The sequence below is a fragment of the Arachis stenosperma genome, chromosome 5 (genome assembly GCF_014773155.1).
Source record: "Arachis stenosperma cultivar V10309 chromosome 5, arast.V10309.gnm1.PFL2, whole genome shotgun sequence".
NCBI classification, from domain to species: Eukaryota; Viridiplantae; Streptophyta; class Magnoliopsida; order Fabales; family Fabaceae; genus Arachis; species Arachis stenosperma.
Genome location: NC_080381.1, coordinates 136186425 through 136199974, shown reverse-complemented (window position 1 = coordinate 136199974; position 13550 = coordinate 136186425). Strand labels below are relative to the sequence as shown.

General features: G+C 32.0%; 2 protein-coding genes across 4 annotated transcripts; both read right to left on the bottom strand.

Annotated features, from left to right (window-relative positions):
- Nucleotides 1–1567: 1567 nt before the first annotated feature.
- On the bottom strand, nt 1568–2712 carry LOC130982777 (carboxylesterase 1-like). The gene has a single exon (XM_057906860.1). The coding sequence runs from the start codon at nt 2619–2621 to the stop codon at nt 1671–1673; it is 951 nt and encodes a 316-aa protein (XP_057762843.1). The 5' UTR covers nt 2622–2712; the 3' UTR covers nt 1568–1670.
- A 498-nt stretch (nt 2713–3210) lies between these two features.
- LOC130979699 (carboxylesterase 1-like) lies at nt 3211–11943 on the bottom strand. 3 transcript variants are annotated; one of them, XM_057903221.1, is made up of 2 exons: nt 10676–11942; nt 3211–3648 (listed from the first exon to the last, which is right to left on the bottom strand). In XM_057903221.1, exons 1-2 carry the CDS (start codon nt 11732–11734, stop codon nt 3622–3624), a joined length of 1086 nt encoding a protein of 361 aa, XP_057759204.1. In that variant the 5' UTR covers nt 11735–11942; the 3' UTR covers nt 3211–3621. The 3 variants fall into 3 exon arrangements, with proteins under 3 accessions (XP_057759204.1, XP_057759205.1, XP_057759203.1); XM_057903222.1 differs by lacking the exon at nt 3211–3648 and adding an exon at nt 5370–6296 and having other exon boundaries at nt 10676–11941; XM_057903220.1 differs by lacking the exon at nt 3211–3648 and adding an exon at nt 7863–8041 and having other exon boundaries at nt 10676–11943.
- Nucleotides 11944–13550: the final 1607 nt, after the last annotated feature.

The window sequence follows — 13550 nt, the reverse complement described above, 5'->3', positions numbered from 1 at the left end:
TTTTATTCAAGACTGTCATTGGCTAATTAATTAATCCCCTATGCTTATTCAAGGGAACTACAATAATTATATATCAACCTACCATGTGGAGAAGCCTTTTTATTTTTGGATCACCAAGTAGAGAAGTATTTGTTGCCTTCTGTTTGGACTTAGTATGGGCCGGATAGGCCCAACTTTTATTTTTGTCTTTAATTAAATAGAGAAGCTTCGTAGGCCTCGTTTTCTTCTGACTTTGTTTTATTTGAATAAGGCCGAAAATTAACAAAACTGAGACTCTAACCCAAAAACTAAATGGTGGATAGAACATCTATCATACTCCATATTCATAGCGGGTCTATGCTACCAACAGACGATAGTAACATTATCCTGTCTTAGATCAAGGACCAAAAACACACAAAAGAAAGCTAAAGTCTAAGGGTGTGTTTGGAAAATGTGTTGAGAGAAAAAAAGTATGTTTAAATTTTTTAAAAATTTTAATTTTTTGTTTGACAAATTTTTTATTCATGAAGAATAAGTGATTTTACATTTAAAATTAAGTTTACAAGAAATAATAATTTTAAACTTTTGTATAATATTCAATATTTATTTATTTTTTTACTAATTTTATTTTTTATGCATGTTATTGTATTATTTATGAAATTTTTATTATTTTTATTTATATGAATTCTCTTTTTTTATTAATTATTTGTTTTACATTATATATTTTTATAATTATGATTTTTTTGTATTATTCTTTATTATCTTTTTATAATATAATTTATTGATCCTATTAAAACTATAATAAATTAAACAAAAAAATTAATTATAAATAATAATAATAATAATAATAATAATAATAATAATAATAATAATAAATTATAACATATTAAAAAAGAGTACTAAAAATACTAAAAATATATTATATAAAAATTATTATAAAATTTTTTTTGATTTATTTTAATCATTACCAAAGTAAATATTTAATTTTTTTTATTATTCTTAGTACTTTCTAAAATTTATATTTTGTTCGTTTTAATTAAAAATATATTTTGTCAATTTTTATATGTTATTTTTATTTTAGTATATAAATATTAATTTTATTATAAAATTAATTAATAAGATCTATTTAAATATCTAAATTAAAATGATAAGATAATATACAAAAATTATTTAAGTCGATGTCTATTTTAATAATTTTTTATTTAAAAATAATTTTAAATAGTATAATTCAAACAACATTTATTTTAGTATAATCTATTTTAATATAAAGATAGTCAAACATAAATCATTTTAACACAAATTTATTTTTTATTAAAATCAAGATTACAAAATTAATTCATACAAACTCTTATTTATAAATTGTAATCCAAACACGTATTAAGGCCAATTTAAATGACCATGCGAATAAGTAGTTGAGACTTACGACTAGCTAAATTTACATAAGTGTATTCTTTTGGATAATTAGGTCTTATTCTATACATCTTCCCAATTTTATTTTTACTACATCAATGTTTAATTAATTTTGTTGAGAAACTAATCTTTGAACTAATAATTAAAAAATAATGAAAAAAATTCTATCCATGCAAAATTAACTCAAATAAATATTATTATTTAAAAACAGTAGAAATATGTCTTTTTTTTTTGGAAAAGAAAATACAACACGCATTATTTTTTAGCCCTTAAAAACTCTCTTATGAGGACATGAAATGTTTGACCAAGCTAATGAGTGTTTTTGCTTTGTTGGGGTCTGTCAACTCTATGCCATGGCACCCCTCTTCCTCAAAATCACTCACCACACAAACACCCTTTTCCTCCAACAACTTCACAAGCTCCCTATCACGGTCAACAAGTGGGTCCCCACCGCATCCACTAACCATCACTCTCCACCCCTGATCCCTCACCTTCTCAACCCTCCAACCATCCACAGCCGTCAGATTGCAATACTCATGATCACGGTCAGCCCCAACGGGCAGCGCCAGCTCCCACATCAAATCATTATCCGACAAAGGAAGAACCGCATCATTCTCGAGCCTCAATTCTGACTCGGTCCTCCTGGTCCCACCAATGTACGGCTGACGTAATATCATCCCTTGGATTTTCAACGGCTCAAGATCACCTACCTCTCCTGAAGCTACACGTAGACCCGCGTAGTACGCTATCGTTGCCCCAGCACTGTTTCCCATCAAATAACACCTCGAGTAATCAACGTGTTTGGTCAACCATTCGTCCTGGCTGGATTTAATCCAATGAATAGTTTCGACAGCATCGTCATATGCAGCCGGTAATCGGTGCTCCGGCGCAAGGCGGTACTCGACGGAGGCGACAACGGCGGCGGCGCCGTCCGCGATGTTTACACAGAAATCATGGAACATGGTGGAAGCTGCACTTGATGTGACAAAGCCACTACCATGAAAGAAAACAATAAGTGGTAGCTTCTTGTTATCGTTTGTTCCTTGTTTGGGTAGGAACAAGCGGAGCCAGGTGTCGTTGTGAGGGTTGATGGTGAGGTCCTTGGAGAGAACGGTAATGGAGAGGGTGGGGTCAGATTGGGGTAGTGAGCGTGACTCTGGTTTGCGCAACAGAGTGAGGGTTCCGTCTGGTTTTCGAATGATTTTCATGTGCTCTTCGCTGTTATCGGGCATGGCTGTTTTCTCTTCTTTTTCTTTGTTGGAGTTATGGTTGCTTTGAGAGTATGGAGTTTCGAGCCTTTTTAATTTATATCAGTAAAGGCGTGGAGAGCAAGAATAATACAGGGAGAATACACAACTTGCTGTTTTTATATTCATACTAGTTTTAAGTCCCGTGTCAAGTACGAAGACATAGCATCAACAGCCACTTTGAATATTACAATAATGACTTAATGGCAAGAAATAAATTGACAAAAATCTCTTTGTACATAACATTAAGGGTATAATTTGAGACTTTTTTTTATCATAATTAACAACTAAAATTTTAAGACCAGACATATTATTGATTTGAAAGAGTGCAACATAAAATTGATCATGTGTAAAAACGAACTTTAAAAGATACACACCAATAATTATGAGTGTCTGTCCTTAGGACTTATTTATGATCATTGTAAAGCAAAGCACAATTGGAAACTGCCTTCGAGTAAATCTGATAGGTAAGGTTTAATTATTGGGGATCATGTTCATTCTTGGAATAAAAACAACTTGACCAACGTTTCGTCCTGCTAAAATGACGCACTCAATAACATAATTACCAAGTCACCTAACTTGCATTCGTGTACCGTTGTACAATCCACTGGATTGGACAATATTATGAAGAAGCATGACAGTCACACCAATCTTAAGCACTAACTTGTGTTGTGTAATACCAGAATAAATCAATGCATTCAACGATTCTGTGCTCATTGTGTATAATTCAGATTGTAAGTGATCGTCTTCATTAAGCAGTGTATCAGACCTCAAGTAAACCTTTTTATTGCCAGGAAGCAAATATATGACATAATTGTTAACTTCGATTACAACATCAAGTATCGGTGCCAATATACTCCTGTCCTTAAATTAGTCCACGCTAGAAATATGCAGTAAGATATCAGGATAAATGAACAACACCAAATTGTGAAGAGATGGAGACTCAAAATTAAATAGCAACTTCTCCAATATCCTAATCACCGATTCACCATCGAAACTGTCTCCTAATAACCTGTCACTTAACTTAAGAATTCAGTCAACAAATTTTTTTAACTAAATATTACGGATATCCTGTGAGAAAATTTCTTTATTTTCATTTTAAAGTTTATATTTCAATTTGTGAACTCTAAACTTGATATGATTAAGCTAACCACAATAAACATTAACCATATAGTAACTTTTTTTTATATGTGATTCATCACTTATATTCTATAAATATTATGAATATTGGTGCACTTTAAAAATATACTAATTTAAATATTGAGGTCAATTAACCTATCAGTTATGTTCATTTTATCTGAGTAAATTAACAATCATAAACACTAATTAGATAACGATTCTTTTATTTCTTTATATGCGATTCATAAACTATATTCTACATATATCATAAATATTGGTGCACTCTAAAAATAATGCGAATTTAAAGATTGAGGTCAAATAACTCAACACTTATATTTATTATAAACACTATATCTTAATTGGTGAAGCCTAAAATTTATACGAGTAAGTTAATTATTACGGTGATTTTTTTTATATTTTTATACGCAATTCATCACCTACATTTTATAGATACTGTGAGTATTGGTGAAGTATAAAAAAATACAAATTTAAATATTAAGGTCAAATATGATAGTGGTTTAGTAGTGTTATTTAAATTATTAAATCTACATATATCCTAATTGATTAAATTATTTTTTTTAACCAATTATCAAATGTAAATATTTTATTGTCTGAATCCAAAATTTAAAATATTAAATTTTACAGGTGAATGCTAAATTATCCAAAGTTAATTTTAAAAGATAAATTTATGATAAAAATAATAAAATTTGTGAACACCATGTGGAGCTTAAGAAAAAAAATACTTAAAAACAAAATTATTATGCGTCTTAAACTACCGTAAACATTGAGATCAAATAATTCAACACTCATGTTCATTATAAATCTTATATCTTAATTGGTGAAGCTTAAAATTTACATGAGTAAGTTAACTACCACAAACATTTTTTATATGGTGACTCTTTTATTTTTTATATGCAATTTATCACCTATATTCTATAGATATTATAAATATTAGTGAATTATAAAAGATGCTCATTTAAATGTTGAGGTCAAATATAATATTGTGGTTTAGTGTTGTTTAAATTATTAAATCTACATATATTATAATTAATTAAATTATTTTTTTAACCAATTATCTAATGTGAATATTAAATCCTTTGAGTTGAATACTAAATTATCCAAACATAACTAATTTATAATACAAATAATAAAACTTATAAATATTAAGTTGAACTCAAGAAAAACATCGCTTAAAAACAAAATTGATAATGGCAAACACAAGACAAAAAATTAATACTTATAATGTCTAACAAAATAAAGTATCAAAATAAAAAATAAAAAATCACTAACAAATATTTTTGTATTATTTAAGATATATTAAATTATAATATAGAATTAAATACTATGTAATTTAAATTAATAGATATAACTATAAAAATATATATAAACATTTATAATTTGTTAGTTTGAATTTAGATCCATTTAAATAAATTTTAAAAAAATTTAAAGATCATATTTAAAAATTAAAATTAAAAAAAATATTTTATTTAAATTAGTCAAAATTGAATAATAAAAATGAATAATGTAACAACATTTATAATGCAAGATATAATAATATTTTGTTTTAAATACTAAATTTTAATTTAAAATACAATTTCAATTTTTTTTGGAATTTCGATGCCAACAAAGTTGACCCAAAACGAAAAAATCAGAATACGCATGAAACCCAATCCACCCAAGCTACCTTGAAACCCGCTCCACCCGTGATTCTGCATCTTAGGTTCTTAACTAGACTGTCTTGCTGGGAGGGATGCAACAAACCCAGATACAGGCGACCCAACAGTCTCGACCGTCGAGTGTCTCCGTTTCAAACATCGCCACCTTCGTCTAGACAATGTTGTCATCTTCTCAAAGCCACCTTATGAATGACTATGTTATGTTCTATGTCATTAGATTTATGTTTTCATTGAGACTTATGTTATTGTTGATGGATATAATTGTTATGTATGTTGGAATGTTGAATTATTGATGGAATTGTTATTGTTATAAATTTTATGTCTTCCTTCTTGAGCTGCGTTGTGATCAATGGTCTGAATACCGGACCAGATCGGCCGGTCGAACTGGTAGCTTAGGCAATTCGGTTTATTAGCATAAATTGTTGTTTTAGAAATCGGACACAAACCGCTGAACCGGCCAGAAATTGGTCGATCAAACCGAATCGAGACCCGGCCGTTTCACAACAAACGACGCCGTTTCCTTTGTTGAAAGGAAAAAAGGGATTGCACGCGTTTGGCTCCCTTTTCCAACTCCTTCCTTAGTCATCAGCAAAATTCCCTAGTCTCCACCAAAAGAAAGCAAACCCTAGCCTCCCTCAATCTTGTCGCTGTCTGTCGGAGTGAGAGACTGCTGCTGCCGCCTCCGTCGCACTCAAGAACTTCTGCCTTCATGCTATCAGCGTTCGTTATTTCGCTCTCACCATCCCCTGTTCGCTCTCATCAGTCACATGTTCGCTCTCCATCCCCTGTTCACTCTCATCAGTCACCTGTTCGCTCTCCATCCCCTGTTCGCCGTCGTCCGTTGCGCTCAACCGCTCTCCGTCATCTGTCAAAGGTCAATGCTCACTGTTAGTATTTGTTCTTCGTTTTTTTATTGTCTGTTCAGAAATCAAACCTTCTTCATGCTTGTTCCTCGATGGTTAGTGATCGTCGTTTTTTAATACTCACTGTCGGTGTTTTGTTTTTCATTGATTGATGATTATTGATTAAGTAATGTGTTGCTGTTTTGTTTTTTTACTTTGTGCTTAAGTTAATTGGATGCTCTGTCAGTGCTTAGTGCTTTTTTGGTTGATTGGCTTTGCTCACTACTCTGGCTTGCTCAAGCCTGTTCTTGATTAATTAACTCTATTACTGACTTATTGATTGATGCTAAATTAGTACTAATAAACTATTTGTTTCTATGATTAGTTTAAGAATTTGTATAGAGTTTTTGTATCTGAAACATTTAGTGATTGAGCTTATATCTATATCCATACACACTAGTGTAATAGTTAGACCTTTTAACTAATAAGATCACTTATTTTATTTTCTCATTCCAACTTTGTTTCTATTACCCTTGTTCCAATATTTCATTCCACGGTGATAATTTCCTAATTTGACCTTCACTTTAAAAACGATCCAAGTTTCTCGTGAGCAGTTCGGAAAGATCCATACTCCAAAAGAGGAAGATGAATAAGGGGGAGAAAGAGAGGGAGAGACAGAGCTGACAAGAAGGAAGAATATAGAGAGATCCACCAACAATTGGATGTAAATTTATTTACATTAAACTAACAGGTGATTTATTAATTAGCTATTTGAAAATAGCCACACAAAAACATGGGGTGGCAAGACTTTCGAACTGACAACTGCGATAAAATCTCATATGTGATTCATTGAAATGAATAATAATATTATTATTATATTATTATTATTATATTAGTATACCAAAGAAATATGATCATTAAAATTATGAGGATGTGTTGAACAACAGGAATGAAATTCAAAGTAACAGTAGTCAACAACACATGTATTGGCTTATTGATAGATAGTCTGTTCTTGATAGAAGTATAGTAGTATAAATAGATAGCCTGTTCTTGATTAATGAACTCTGTTATTGGCTTATTGATTGATGCTAAATTGGTATTAATAAATTGTCATTGGCTTGTTCTTGCTTTTTTTCTGATGTTAAATTTTATTAAAGTTTCTTGATTTTGTGCTCATTACCTCACTAAGTGCTTTTTTTTGTTGTTAATTATTGTGCTGATCTTAATTTACTTGTGATGTATTTACTATCATTTAGAGAGTGCTTATTCTTTGTTTATTTTTTGTTTTTTTTCTTTCCTCTTATTTTCAGACACCAAAAAATATATTATAAATTACATATTTAGATTGATTTAGGTTTTCATACTGTGGAGATTGTAGTTAGATTTTTGGTAAGTTATTATTGTTAAAGTTTCTGACATAAGCCTTGAAGATAGGTAGTTTCTTGCCATTCATGGTTTTTGAAAAAAAAAAACAACAAATAAATAATGAAAAAAAAAGAATGTGCTGCATTGTTGTTTTGGACTATTGCAGTCTTGTTCTATTTTAATCATGCTTGTTTCGCCCAAGTAAAAAAATAAATAAATATGAAAGGGCATGTGATGTCTTATTTTTTTGTTTAAATCACACATATTTATTAATAACTTGGGAGGGAGAATTTGATAATGAGAACCAATGAAGACTTCAATCAGAGGGAGAGGGAGAAGGAAAGAGGAACGGCAGCTCCGTGATGCATTCATGTGATGACACACCAACTTCAAAAGACAGCAACTACATGTTCAAAATCAGAGATAATCTTTTATGTATACTCAATATATGTTGTGACTGTTTGAATGATAATGAAGTAATTGTGTGTGATAATGATGCTTGGACAAATGAAAAATTTGTGCTGCATAAAAAATAGGTAATAAGAAAGGAGGATCGGATGAATTGGTTCTTTCGCTGAAAAAGATTTTGCCCTTCTGATGAATGAATCATTTCTTTTTATAGGTAAAATTTACATCAATGATGCATGTGACGGCGTAAATTTTTAGAATAGATTAGCCAAATGTCAAACACACTTGTCTTATACTTTGAATTTACATTGATTATTTTTTTGAACTAACAGGTACCGTACTTTAATTAAGTGTTAAAACTTCCATCGATGACCAGCACGTGGAAAGACTTTAGGAACTTTTATCTTTGTTGTCTCTTTATTTAATATCCAGTAGCAACAACTTAACAACCCAACCATATTTGTTATTAATGTGAGCATGGACGTTGAGTAAAAAAAGTGGCATTGTCAACAGTCAAAAGAATCAAGTGGTTGGGTGGATTAAAGCAAAACAAGACCAGCCAAACACGGGCGTTGAATAAGAGAATTCACACAACTAATGTTAGGGGGGTTGCGACACCTGGCCTCTTGAAACCGGAAATTAGGATATTAACTTTGGATTATGAAACAACTTGTCCTTAGCATTCAACAATTTGACCCTTTTTAAATGGTGTAAAACGTAGTTATGGAGTGTGTAGGTACTCTACGCAAGTGTGGTATCAGGAGCAAAAATTAGACTGTCTGATTTTTGGGTACACAAATCAAAAAGTTCGATTACCTTCGCCAAAATTTAAATTTTTTTTTTTTACTAATTGAATTGCCCAATTAGTAGACTTAATTTTTTTTACTTATCTTTTATTTTAGAAAAAATTGTTCTATATCCATATCTAGTATCCACCTTTTTCACAATAACATAGGACATACATCCTTCTCATATCAAAAAAAAAAAAAATGAGCCACAATTTGACTCCATTTTGAATCTGAATTTCTCATTAAATTTCTTCCTTTAGATGTGCTTCATTTCTCAGGAAAAAAAAATAGTCTAATTGACATACAAAAGTAAGAATAATTTTGTTAGAAAATTTTCCGTTAAAATTTAGACTTCAAATTTTAAATACTAAAATCCTTTAAAGGTATACAAAAATATACAAATATTATCCCTCAGAATATCATAGCTGCTTATGTAGAAGCAGAACTGATATATATAGGGGTTGAATCAATAATGTTTAGTCGTTTAGAAACATATATACTTAAAATTGAAAATACAAATCAGAGAGAAATTAAGTAGGGAAGAGCTATAACTCTAATAGGTAAAATATATATATTTTTTAATTTATCAAAAAATTTTAAAATATTTTTAAATTTTATTTTATTTTATTTTATTTTTATTCCAAAATTATTTTAATTTACATCAAATGCATTAAATTAATCTTAATGGTCAAACATTATTATTAGATTAGTCTTATATTTTTTAAAAATTTAGTTATTAAAAATACAATTGATACAAATTAAAATTTTTTGAACGAAATAAAAACAAAATAAAATTTAAAGTTTTTGACAAATTTTTAGAAAAATATATACTTTATCCATTCTAATAATAAAATCCGATTTAAATGAATTAGTTTAACTTTTGTCCGAACATAGTATTGACGAAACACTTGTCGATCGAATACATACACACACACCTTGTACACATGACGATAGGCACCAAATGTAGGGGTGGCAAACGGGCCTGAACCCGCCGGGCCGGCCCGCGTAACCCGCCAAAAAAGGCGGGCTGGGCTGGAAAATTGGGACCGCCAAATAGCAAAAGCCCGCTTAACCCGCACCGCTTAAACCGCGGAGTTTGGCGGGCTTTGGCGGGGCGGGGCGGGCTTCCCCGCCGGGCTTAGTATTTTTTAGTAAGGGGGTATTTTTACAATATTTTTTACCAAAACCCAACTTCTCCCAACCCAACTTACAAGAGAATGAAGATGAAAATTGAGTGTTTTGGATTATGTTTATTTTGTTTTAGAGACAATATTTATAATTATGTTTTGGATTATGTTTATTTTGCTTTGGGAACAATATTTATAATTATGTTTTGGATGAAAACTTAGTTTATAATTATATTTATTAGATATTTATAATTACAAAAACTTTAATGTTTGTGAATATAAAAATTATAATATATTTATACTTTTAGAAATTATAATAGTTAAAAATAAAAAATAAAAGAGATTTTTTTATGTCTTTATATATATTATTTAATATTTAAAAGTAAAAAGGATATTTGGCGGGCTTGGCCCGCCAGCCCGCCAGCCCGCCGTTAGGCGGGGCGGGCTGGGATTCTGGGACCGCCTCACTAGGCGGGGCGGGGCGGGCCAGCCCGCCTAAGGGCGGGCTTCTGGCGGGGCGGGGCGGGGCGGGGCGGGCTTCCCCGCTTGCCACCCCTAACCAAATGTACCAAATATAATTTGTCAACTCCAATTAAAACAACAAAAAGCACTAATCATACGCTACATTAATCATAATTCAGAATAATAAAGCACATGTGTAGACATATAGTTGGCATTACTAATTAATCAATCGGAAATAAAATTTTTCACTACCTTATATAGTTGCTTGGCTTTGAAGGGATCAGTATCTTGCACCCCATGGTAATCCCCTGCTGTGAAATGCCCCACCACTTTCACACCTTTCATCTCCATCACCTTCACCAGTTCCATCTGACGGTCCACAAGTGGGTCACCGCCACATCCGGTCACCAGTACCCGCCACCCAAGCCGTCTAATCATTTCAATTTTCTTAGGACCATCTCCCACCGTGGGATTACAATACTCATGATCACGGTCAGCCCCAACGGGTAACGACAATTCCCACAACGCATAGTTATTACAAAGTGATAAATGAGGCTCATTGGCCAGCCTCATTTCTGAACCGGTCATTTGGGTCCCACCAAAATAAGGCTGAATTAATATAAGCCCTTGGATCTTGGGAATTCCTAGATCATAACCACTACCAGTAGCGACTAAACGTAGACCTGCGTTGTACGCTATGTTCCCCCCGGCACTACTACCAACTAAAAACACATTGGACAAATCAGCATAGTACCTCAGCCAATCATCTTCTTCCTGATTAGTTTTGATCCAGTGCAGCGCCTCCACAGCATCTTCATAGGCTGCAGGGAGTCTATGTTCCGGTGCGAGACGGTACTCTATGGACGCAACAACCGCAACGACGTCGTTTGCCATGTTGAAACAAAACTCATGGAAAATGGTGGATGATGCGCTGAGGAATATGAATCCGCCACCGTGGAAGAACACCAGTAACGGAAGCTTGGAGTTCTGATCCAGTGTTTCCCGGGGTAGGTAGATCCTCGCCCATGTGCCCTTTGATTTGTTGATGGGGAGGTCTTTGGAGAGAACCTTGGTGGGGAGGTTGGGATCTGGTGCAGGAGGGCTCTCTGGAGGCATGGACCCGCGCCTGACGCTGCCGTTTTTGTTCAATACGAGGTTGAGTTGTTTGTATGGATTCTTATTGCATAGTTTTGGTGGTGGTGGTGATGTTGGGAATGTGGTTGATTTTGCAATTAAGAGATAGTAGCTTAGGGAAAATACTATTAATGTTATCCAAAAGCATTTTGAGCTTGGAGAAGAAAAGAGGGGCATGGCTGAATATACTACATACAAATCAATAAGAATGAAGGAGCTACTGAACTCAATGGCGGAAGATACAATATCCTATCATATTCGCGTTTTTGGGCCTCACCCTCATGTGCCAGCTAGTGGACAAAATATTTCTAAAGTATGAGGTGGAATTCAATATATATTGAAACACCAAATGAATTATTTATATAGAAATATAGAAAATATATTAAAAATCCCCTGATTTATAACAGAGGGAGTATGTATTACGAGATGGTTTTGTTAGTAAATATTGTTGGGCATGGATTAATATTTAATAGTAATGCTCAGAATAAGTTTGTTACGAGAATGGGTACAACGTCTGCTTCAAATTAATATAATAGTGACTCGTTAGCAGATCCACTTGAAGACCCTAGCGTTTTGTTAACTGCCAAGTGCTATGTTGCAGCTTCTGCAAGGATTGGACTTTAGTTTGGTCAAACCGTAAAAGTGGGAAAAAGAAAAGAAAATATATATGCTTTTTGTTTTTATAAAAGATTAGTTGTGTTTAAGTTGGTATTTATTATTTAATTAAGCTATTAACTTAAATTTAAAGGTAGAGATGAAGATTGAACAAATAAAACTAAAGTGAATGAATAATACGTTTTATAAAAATGTTATTTGTACACTAAAATCAATCATCAATATATTTGTGTATAAATACATGTGTGATTTAATTTATTTTTATCGTGTATTTATATTACGACATATATTTTATACTGAAAAATTATTTTAGTGACTAATTTTAATGTGCATATAACATAGCCTACATTTTAATCAACACGTAAATTACATATTTCAAAATAAGATACTAATTAAGTTCATATATATAAGTAACATTACACTTGATTAAAAATAAGATTTAGTCTTCAACATATATTTTTATGAGTTTAATTTTAATTTATTAATAATTATGTCAAATATTTTATTATTTATTTTTTTGTATAATTATTTATGTTGTTAATATAAAAAATTATAATAGTAATCAGTGACTAAGAGAATGAGAGTTGAATCTTAACTCCTTTTTTGCTGAATATTAATTGCCACTTTTTTTAAAAAAAAATTTAAGAGATATTTCGGCTTTTGTCTCATAACAAGTCAAGAGACATTTTATTTTTATCTCGTAACGAGTTAAGAGATATTTTTTATTTTTGTCTCCAACGCAACAAAAACAGAACATGAGTAGAAGAGAAAGAGAGAATCACACTCAAAAGTATTTTGATTCAGCTGCTAAATGCAATGCAGCTTACATCCAGTCTCTATCACAATTGTGACGGAATTTCACTATAATCATTAGATTACATACACCAATTCTTTCCTAGAATCTACCAAATCCTATATCGGATAAATTCAGATTCTATCCCCAAATCTAAACTTGATTTGGACTCCTACCAAACTTTCAACCGCAAAGTGCTAACTCAACTTGCAAGGAAATCTCCACAGGATCATGAAACACAATAAACAGATGTACAAAGAAATTATGAGACATCTATAGCTTTTTCTTTAATTTTGTTCACTGCCTTTTTTCTCTAACTGATTTTTTCTTACAAACCTCACCATGTTTGTCTTTTACCGTGAGATTCAGACAGACAAAACTAAAGAAAAAAACAAAATGAAACTCATTGAAGGAGAAGAACTCCGTTAGCTTCAGGTAACTATGAGAACTTGTGCTTTCTCTCCTTGTCTCAACCCTTGGCCGTTCACCCTTATTATAGAAGGGAAAGCTTGCAAAGTTGAAACCGGTTCAACCAAGCTAGCAACATCTTCTCCAACCCAAAAGCAGTTGCGGTTCGAACAGAGA